Here is a 9,269-nt window from a genome sequence, read left to right as displayed (position 1 = left end):
TTGTTGGGAGAATAAGTTTTATTACTTGATTAATGTGTATTCTCCGTGCATTATGATTAAAAAGGTGGAGTTATGGAAGAAGTTGCTTGAGTTAAAGGAGGCTTTTAAGGATGGGGATTGGATTGTGGGAGGGGATTTTAATGCGATAAAAAATTCTAGAGAAAGGAAGGGTCGCGGTTTATATGTGAATAATAGGGAGATGGAGCTCTTTTCGGAGTTCATTAATAAAAGCGAGTTGGTGGATATTCCTTGCAAAGGAAAGAAGTTTTCTTGGTTTAGCGGCGATGGGAAGTCGATGAGTAGAATTGATCGTTTCATTGTTTCCAACGAAGTGGTGTCTAGATGGGAGGTCATGGGTCAACTCATCGGTGATAGGGATATTTCGGATCATTGTCCAATTTGGATCGTAAAGGATCAAAGAAATTGGGGTCCTAAACCTTTTAAGTTTAATAATGAATGGTTTAGTTTTGATTCTTTTATCCCTTTTGTGGAGAAGGAGTGGAAAAGTCTCAAGGTGGAGGGGCGAGGTGATTTCGTGTTAAAGGAAAAGCTCAAGATCTTGAAAGGTAAATTGAGAACTTGGAATAAGGAGGTGTTCGGTAGAATTGATTTGGAGATGGAGGAGGGTGTGAATAAGATGAATGTCGCCGATGTGGTGTTGGCTTCCGATGATGTTTTCGACTTTGATAGTGTTATGGAGAATAGGAAGGAAGCATGTAGTAATTTTTGGAAGAAGTTGAGAATAAAAGAGAATATGTTGCTTCAAAAGTCAAGATTGAGTTGGATTAGAGAAGGAGACTCCAATAGTAAATTTTTCCACAAGGTGTTGAAACAAAGAAGAAGAATAAACCATATCGGTCCGATTATTTCTTCGGACGGTATGGCGGAGTCGGTTGATGACGTTAGGGAGGCGGTGTTCAAACATTTTGCGAAGAAATTTGCCGAAGCGGAGAATGATAGGCCCATTTTAGAGGGTATCCCTTTCAAGTCTCTTAGTGAAGAAGAAGCGGATTTTTTGGAGAAACCTTTCCTTCAAGAAGAGATTAAAGAGGCGGTGTGGGAGTGCGGAGGAGATAAAAGCCCGGGTCCGGACGGGTACTCTTTTCTCTTCTTTAAAAAGTGTTGGTTCTTTTTAAAAGAAGACTTCTTTAATTTTTTTAACTATTTTTTTGGTGGGAACAATTTGTCTAAGGCTATCACTTCATCTTTTTTAACGCTAATTCCAAAGAAGCAAAACCCTTTGAGTTTGGATGACTATAGGCCCATATGTTTGGTGGGATGTATTCATAAGGTGGCGGCTAAGCTTTTGGCGGGGAGACTTAAAAAGGTGTTAAATTCTATTATTTCTTCTAGACAAACCGCGTTTGTTCCCGGAAGATTTTTGCTAGATGGAGTGCTTGTAGCGAATGAGGTGGTTGATTATGCGAAGAGGACGGGAAGTAAATGTGCTCTTTTCAAAGTTGATTTCGAAAAGGCTTACGATAAGGTGAGTTGGTCTTTTCTCCGATTCATGTTCAAAGCTTTGGGTTTCGGTAATAGATGGATGAAATGGATGGAACTATTGGTGTTTAAGAGTGACATGTCGGTGTTGGTGAATGGGAGTCCTTCGAGAGAATTTGTTGTCTCTAGAGGGTTGAGACAAGGAGATCCTCTTTCTCCTTTTCTCTTTGTTTTGGTAGCGGAAGCGCTCACGGCCTTAGTGAGTAAATCTATTGAGTTAGAGGAATTTCAAAGCTTTACCATTAATGGAATTAGTAGAGTGGACATCCTACAATTTGCGGATGACACTTTATTAGTGGGAGATGGTAGTTGGAAGCACATTCGGGCAATTAAGGCGGTCCTAAGAGCTTTTGAACTTGTATCGGGTCTTGGGATTAATTATCACAAGAGTAAGTTGATTGGTATTAATCTTAATCCTCATTTTTTGGAAGCCGCATCCCACTTTTTATCTTGTAAGGTGGAAGAAAGCAAGTTCATTTTCCTTGGAATTCCGATTGGCTATAATCCAAGGTTGGAAGCTACTTGGGAGCCGCTATTGGTGAAGACAAAAGCTAGATTGGATGGTTGGACTAATCGCTACTTGAATTTAGGAGGTAGGATCACGCTTTTGAAATCGGTGCTTAGTTCCCTATCCATTTTCACTATGTCTTTTTATAAAATGCCGTCGAAGGTGGTGAAGAAATTTACTAGTTTACAAAGTAAATTCCTTTGGGGAGGATTAGAGGAGAAAAAAAAGATTCATTGGGTTAGATGGAAAGATGCTTGTCTTCCCATGGACAAAGGCGGTTTAGGCGTGAAGGACATTGCGGTGTTCAACATTTCTCTTCTTAACAAGTGGAGATGGCGAATTCTTCAAGGTGGAAATTCTATTTGGCTTGATGTCTTGAAAGGTCGGTACGGTGATTTATCGTCTTCCATATTGATTAATTGCAAGGTTAGTAATTCTACCTCTTTTTACCATAAAGTCTCTTCATCTTCTTCTTCTTTTTGGTGGAGGGATTTGGTTAAGATTAATTCTTTGATGCATGCGGATCCGATGGTTGACAAGGTTAAATTTAATGTTCATAATGGGTTCCACACACCGTTTTGGGAATCTTCTTGGTTGGAAGGAATTCCTTTGAAAGAAGAATTTCCGGAATTATTTTTAAATTCTATTTTGAAGGGTGTTTCGGTGGCGGGAATGGGGGGATGGATTGAAGATAAGTGGTGTTGGGGTGATTTTGGCATAAGGGCGGAAGGCATTTTTTTAGAAGCGGAGTTGTTAAAGTTGAAGGGTCGTGTGGAAGTTTTCACCGGGTGGAGACAAGGTTGTGATTCGGTTTGTTGGAACGAAGGACCGTTGACGGATTTTTCGGTGGCTTCTTGTTATAATTTTTATTTGAAGTCTCATATTCCGTTCGGACCACCTAATGTTCATGATGGTGTTTTTGGTATTTTGTGGAAGTCGGAGGTCCCGTTTAAAATCAAGGCATTTGGTTGGAGACTTTTTCTTGATAGGCTTCCAACGATTGACGGTTTGTTGTATAGAGGCATGACTTTTCCTTTTGAAGAATCTAAATGTGTTTTGTGTGGTAATGTCCCGGAGGATAGGGATCATTTCTTTTTTGGTTGTTTGGTGGGTACAAAGATATGGAATGACATAGCTTATTGGATTGGTAAAGGGGAAATTAGGGAAAAGGAGTGTTTACCACATTTTATGGAGTGGCACTTGTTTTTTCGATCTCATAGGATTAGAGATAGTAAATTGGATGTGGTGTGGTTAGCCACCGTTTGGTCCTTTTGGTTAATTAGGAATGGAGTGCGCTTTAGGAAGGAAGCTTGGAGCATTAACAACACCGTTTGGAACATTAAGTTCTTGGTTTGGAAATGGTCTTTTTGTGGAGAGATTACTCATCCCAACTACTCTTTTTACGATTTTAGTAAGGATCCGCTCTTATTTCTATCGTAAGGGTATTTGGTGTGTAATTTTTTCTTTTTGTCGAGCCTTTCCGCTCCTCTTTGTAATCGGGTTGGAGAACCCTTAGTTCTCCGTTTAATATTATTTCTTGATTAAAAAAAAAATATATATTTAGTTAGTAAAGGCTTTCACTTCAAAGTTTCCATATACGTAGGCAATCCTAATATATTTCTTCACAATTTGAATTCAACTCAAATTTTCTCTGCAAACAGTTTCATTCATTAGCTTGAAAGAGAATGGCCAAGAAATACGAGGGAGTTGCTATCGGAATTGACCTAGGCACTACTTACTCATGTGTTGGAGTGTGGCAAGAACAAAACAACCGTGTAGAAATAATACACAATGATCAAGGAAACAGAACAACACCTTCTTGTGTTGCTTTTACCAACACTCAAAGATTGACTGGTAATGCTGCCAAAAATCAAGCTTCCTCTAACCCAGCCAACACTGTCTTTGGTAATTCATTTATTATTCTGCTCCACCATTCTTTACTTTTTACTTATTAGGGTTTAGTATATTTTGCATATTCTTTTTTATATTAGGGTTAGATATATTTGCTATTAGGGTTAAATATATTTTGTTGTTTTTTTGTTTTTTATTTTTATATTAGACCACAAATTAATTATCATTATTTTTTTAGATGCTAAGAGGTTGATTGGAAGGAAATATAGTGATTCTGTTATTCAAAATGATCTACAGTTGTGGCCCTTTAAGGTCATTGCCGGGGATGATGAGAGGCCGAAGATCGTTGTGAATTACAACGGTGAAGAAAAGTACTTTGTTGCCGAGGAAATATCAGCCATGATTCTCTCAAAGATGCGAGAAATTGCAGGGGCATTTTTGGAGTCACCTGTTAAGAATGCAGTGATTACCGTACCTGCTTATTTTAATGATACACAGCGAAGAGCCACCAAGGATGCGGGTGATATTGCCGGCCTCAATGTGATACGGATAATCAACGAACCTACTGCTGCTGCCCTTGCATATGGCCTTCAAAAGAGAGCTAACTGTGTTGAAGAGAGAAATATTTTCATCTTTGATCTTGGTGGTGGAACTTTTGATGTGTCTCTCGCTACGATTAAAAATAATGCCTTTGTAGTCAAGGCCACTGCCGGAGATACTCACCTTGGAGGAGAGGACTTTGATAATCGAATGGTGAATCATTTTGTGAATGAGTTGAAGAGGAAAAACAAAGTTGATATTAGTGCAAATTCAAAAGCCTTAAGGAGGTTGCGAACTGCGTGCGAGAGGGTAAAGAGGACACTTTCATATGATACTGAGGCCACAATTGACATAGATGCTTTATATCAAGGTATGGACTTCTGTTCATCAATTACTCGGGCCAAGTTTGAGCAACTGAACATGGACCTCTTTGAAAAGTGTATGGAGACTGTTAAGAGTTGTTTTAGTGATGCTAAGATGGACAAAAATAGCATTGATGATGTTGTACTTGTTGGTGGCTCTTCTAGGATTCCCAAAGTGCAGAATCTATTGCAAAGCTTTTTCATAGGTAAGGATATTTTTAAAAGCATCAACCCTGATGAGGCTGTTGCTTATGGTGCTGCTGTCCAGGCTGCTTTATTGAGTGGAGGCATTAAGACTGTTCCGAATTTGACGCTGCAAGATGTTATACCTATGTCTCTTGGTACTTCAATACATGGAGATATCATGGATATCTTGATACCAAGGAACACTTCCTTTCCTGTCAAGAAGACAAAACAGTATGTTACTTGTAAAGATAACCAAACTTCTGTCCTGAATGAAGTTTATGAGGGTGAGAGATTAATAGCGAGTGAGAACAAGTTGTTGGGTTTTTTTAGGATCTCCGTTCCTCCTGCACCTCGAGGCCTTCCTCACAAAGTATGTTTTGCAATAGATGCTGATGGTATTTTGAATGTCTCGTGTGAGGATGTAACGTCTGGGAATAAGAAAGATATTACGATAACTAATGAAAACGGAAGACTATCAACGGATGAAATTCGGAGAATGATTCAAGAAGCTGAGGACTTCAAGGCTGAAGACATGAAGTTCAAGAAGAAAGTTGAGGCAATAAATGCTTTGGATGATTATGTTTACAACGTGAAAAAAGTTATGAAGGATAAGAGTTTTTTGATTTCCACAGAAAGGGAAAATGAGATCACTTCTGTGATAACAAAATGTGAAAATTTGCTTGATGGTGACAAGAAGGAAGAAACCAATGTGTTTGTGGACATGTTGAAGGAGCTTGAGAGCATCGCAGAATCTGCTTTTGGGCACATTAAGAAATGGGTAGGTTGATAAAACTAACTGATTTAGATTTTAATCAGTTCTCCTAATTGTTTGCTCATTTGCTTTGTATCTTGTCTTTAATTGTGAACCTGCTTTTACTTTGTTTCGTGATCCATATTTTGACAGTTGACTAGTTTATATATATTTCATATTTTTGATATTTTTCTATTGCACTCTTGTAATTTCGACTTGTATATGGTCCTGCCCAATGAGTACTCAATTTGAGTTTATACTTTAAAATTTAATTTATATATATATATATATATATATATATATATATATATATATATATATATATATATATATATATATATATCCAATTATTCGGCGTCGTGTCATATTTTAATATTAAAATCAAAAGGGTTTAATTGAAAACATTATTTATTTATATTTACGTAAACAAGTTAATATTTATAAATCAACTACTTCAAAATTAAATTAAATTTATTATAAGATTACTCATGATTTTTCTCTATCTCATAAATTTACTATATTTTTTTACTTAAATTTTACTATAACTTATAATCTATCACGAAAAGAAATGACATTAATAAGTTAATAAATTGACTTAACTTTATATTTTAGATTAATAATAAGTGTAAAGCATTTCAATTTTTGTCTAACAAATTTGAGATTTATATGATAACCACTTTAGTTTACAGTCTAAAGACTATGAAGTAACCGCAAAATATATATTTTTTATATTTTAATTTTTCATTGGTTAAAGGGTCCGACGAAATTGGTTCAATACGAATGTCCAATCGACTCCACTCATTCAAACTAATATACATCACGACCATCTCTTTCATTTGATTTTATTCAACGGTCTCCGTAAGAAGTGTCGTGTTCACTGAGAGCAGTTATAATCGTTGATCATATTTAAGCATGATTTCACATAACATCAAGATACGCAGTTGCAAAATCCTTCTCCCTAACTTCATTAACTAGAGCTTTAGAGTGATAATCTTGCAGGTACACCTTCTTTCTATCAACTAAAGACTTCCACCACCATGCAAGAGGCCATCCATGGCAGACTTCTCCAACCTACCATCAATTTCATGTTCTGTACTTGAATAGTGACGCCGTCTGTGAGAATTGTCTCTTGATTCTCACGAAACTTCATGTCAGACCTCTGATATCCTCTGTTGTATCATTGCAATTGATCATGTTAATCGATTTGATCATCATTAACTTCTATAATTGTCAACAACGATAGCTTCCAAAGTAACTCGATTCGTCGGTCATCGCAATGTTGTCCCTACGATCGATGTTGTCACACTAGTCCTTGCACTCACATCCGAAGAGCCACTTCCCCCTAATGCGGGTGGTCGAGTCCTAAAGACTTTTTTGAACATTTCTTTTATCTAGATCCTGACCTTTGTACCGGTTGGATGGGAAACTTTTTAGGTCCTATCTCCATTCAACCATTTAAAAAACTACTCCAAGGCAAAACATCAAAACAACCTCTATCTTTATCACAATTGATATGCTCGGAGCAATAAAATGTCTATAAACATCCAATGAAACCATGCCAAGCTTAAGATGCAAGGCGCTAACATGCTCATGACGAGCATCTATTGAAGGCAAATCACAATTAAAATATGCATCGAAAAACACAAAAATTTCCTTAAGTTGATTCTTACAAATGGACATGACCAAGGCTAGAATGGTTACCTCTTGTGCCAATTAACTATTGATGCAGAATTGAGAGAACGATCATGAGTGATAAATGAATAATGACACCTCTACTTAGTCTTCATGAACAGAGTGCCTTCAATCTCAATGCTAGTTGTTCTGAATGAAGACTTTAAGAGTGAGAGGGAGAGAGAGAGAGAGAGAGAGAGAGAGAGAGAGAGAGAGAGAGAGAGAGAGAGAGAGTACAACTAGAGTTTCACAAATTGAATTCGGTCAAGCATAAAATACTTCAATACAAGAGTTCTATTTGCAAGCTGAACAAGTCCACCAAGAACATCATACCTTAATATGTATTGTATTTAACTTAAGTGCGTTATACCTTATGGTGTTCCGTGTTTTACTTATGTACATCGTACCTTACGATATTCCTTATTTCACTTAAGAACATCATATCATATAATGTTTCATATTTCACTTAAGTACATCATACCTTATAGTGTATTGTGTTTCTCTAATTAACGTTACTGTATTGCAACATCATACAATCGAATAAGCTTCACTTATTTATCTTATCTCATCATTTTGTCTTTATGTGTGCGATCATGTAGGTTCTCGTGACGTTGATAATTATATCATATCACACATTAAATATAATATATAGTGAGCGGCTACCCAAGTCACGAACTAGGCATGTGATATAACAAAACCTTTATGTGTACAATTACCCTTTTTCCATCATGTCTATATTAAACAAAAAACATAGACCGTGTGACCCTTGTCTAATTCAATATTAGACCATTAGACATTTATTTGGTTACGCGCGATGGGAAAATTCCATCTAAGTCACTCATGTCCCTCATCATGATTTATAGAGTACTTATCAAGCATCTTTATGGTCATCCTATTACAGACAATGTTTGATCAACAATAAAATATTAGACTCCACATATAGGGTCCACATTGGCTTCAGGTGGAAGGATGATATACACCACTATTACCATGAGAACAACATAAGAAACTGGCATAACATTATATGTAGTATTCTCATGGAGGTTCAATTCAGTATAAATATTACTTCTAATATTTATATATATGTGAGGACTTGGTAACTCAACATCCATAAACCATGAGATGTGATCATCAGTCTATCCACATAATAGTTTCAATGCTTTAACAATATCTCTTTTTAGAATAAATCTTGACTATAGATACTTTACGAATAATGTCCTTGCGTTTGATGAGATATAATGATTAAGTCACACTTAATATTTCATTAAATGGACTATCTATTCAAGAATTTTTATTACTTTGGAAAAACAAACATAATGAAGAATTTCCTTATTACTAGTAATAGATGATTCAATATAACTACCAAGTTCTAATAAAACTATTAGATATTAAGGTTTACACCAGCATCTATAGTAGGGTGCAACAACAAAACAAGCATTTCCTCAACGAAAAACTTCTATGTATAGGAAAAAACCACCAAAGTGCACCATCACGAGTTGATACTTAAATGGAAGTACTACAACGTGGTAACCACGAGACCACACCTGAGGCCATTCTTGGTGACACTGAATCAAAAAAAATTAGGATCCTCAAGTCACTAGATAGGTAAATAAACGAAGACGTTACATAAAAGGTACAATATCTTACCCTCTCCAGATTTCTTGAGATACTACACATGGATCTCATGAGATCCATGCAAGTAAAAAATTAGGTGGAATAAGATATGTATTTGTGTGTGTTGACGACTTCTCAAGGTACACTTGGGTTTATTTTCTTCGAGAAAAATTTGATACTTTCATCACGTTTGAAATTATACACCAACGATTGCAATGTCAGAAAGAGAAATAAATCGGAAAGACAATTTGAATTCGTAGTGATCATGGAAGGGAATTGAGTACTA

The 9,269-nt window shown here is 36.4% G+C and overlaps 1 protein-coding gene across 1 annotated transcript; it reads left to right on the top strand.

The window, feature by feature from the left end:
• The first annotated feature begins 3,693 nt into the window (after nucleotides 1-3,693).
• On the top strand, nucleotides 3,694-5,734 carry LOC131630028 (heat shock 70 kDa protein 4-like). The gene is made up of 2 exons (XM_058900821.1): nucleotides 3,694-3,913; nucleotides 4,098-5,734. Exons 1-2 carry the CDS (start codon nucleotides 3,694-3,696, stop codon nucleotides 5,732-5,734), a joined length of 1,857 nt encoding a protein of 618 aa, XP_058756804.1.
• The last annotated feature ends 3,535 nt before the right edge of the window (nucleotides 5,735-9,269 follow it).

This window comes from Vicia villosa, unplaced genomic scaffold (genome assembly GCF_029867415.1).
Source record: "Vicia villosa cultivar HV-30 ecotype Madison, WI unplaced genomic scaffold, Vvil1.0 ctg.000637F_1_1, whole genome shotgun sequence".
NCBI lineage: Eukaryota > Viridiplantae > Streptophyta > Magnoliopsida > Fabales > Fabaceae > Vicia > Vicia villosa.
Note: the sequence above shows the minus strand (reverse complement) of the source record. Positions and strands in the feature narration are given on the sequence as shown.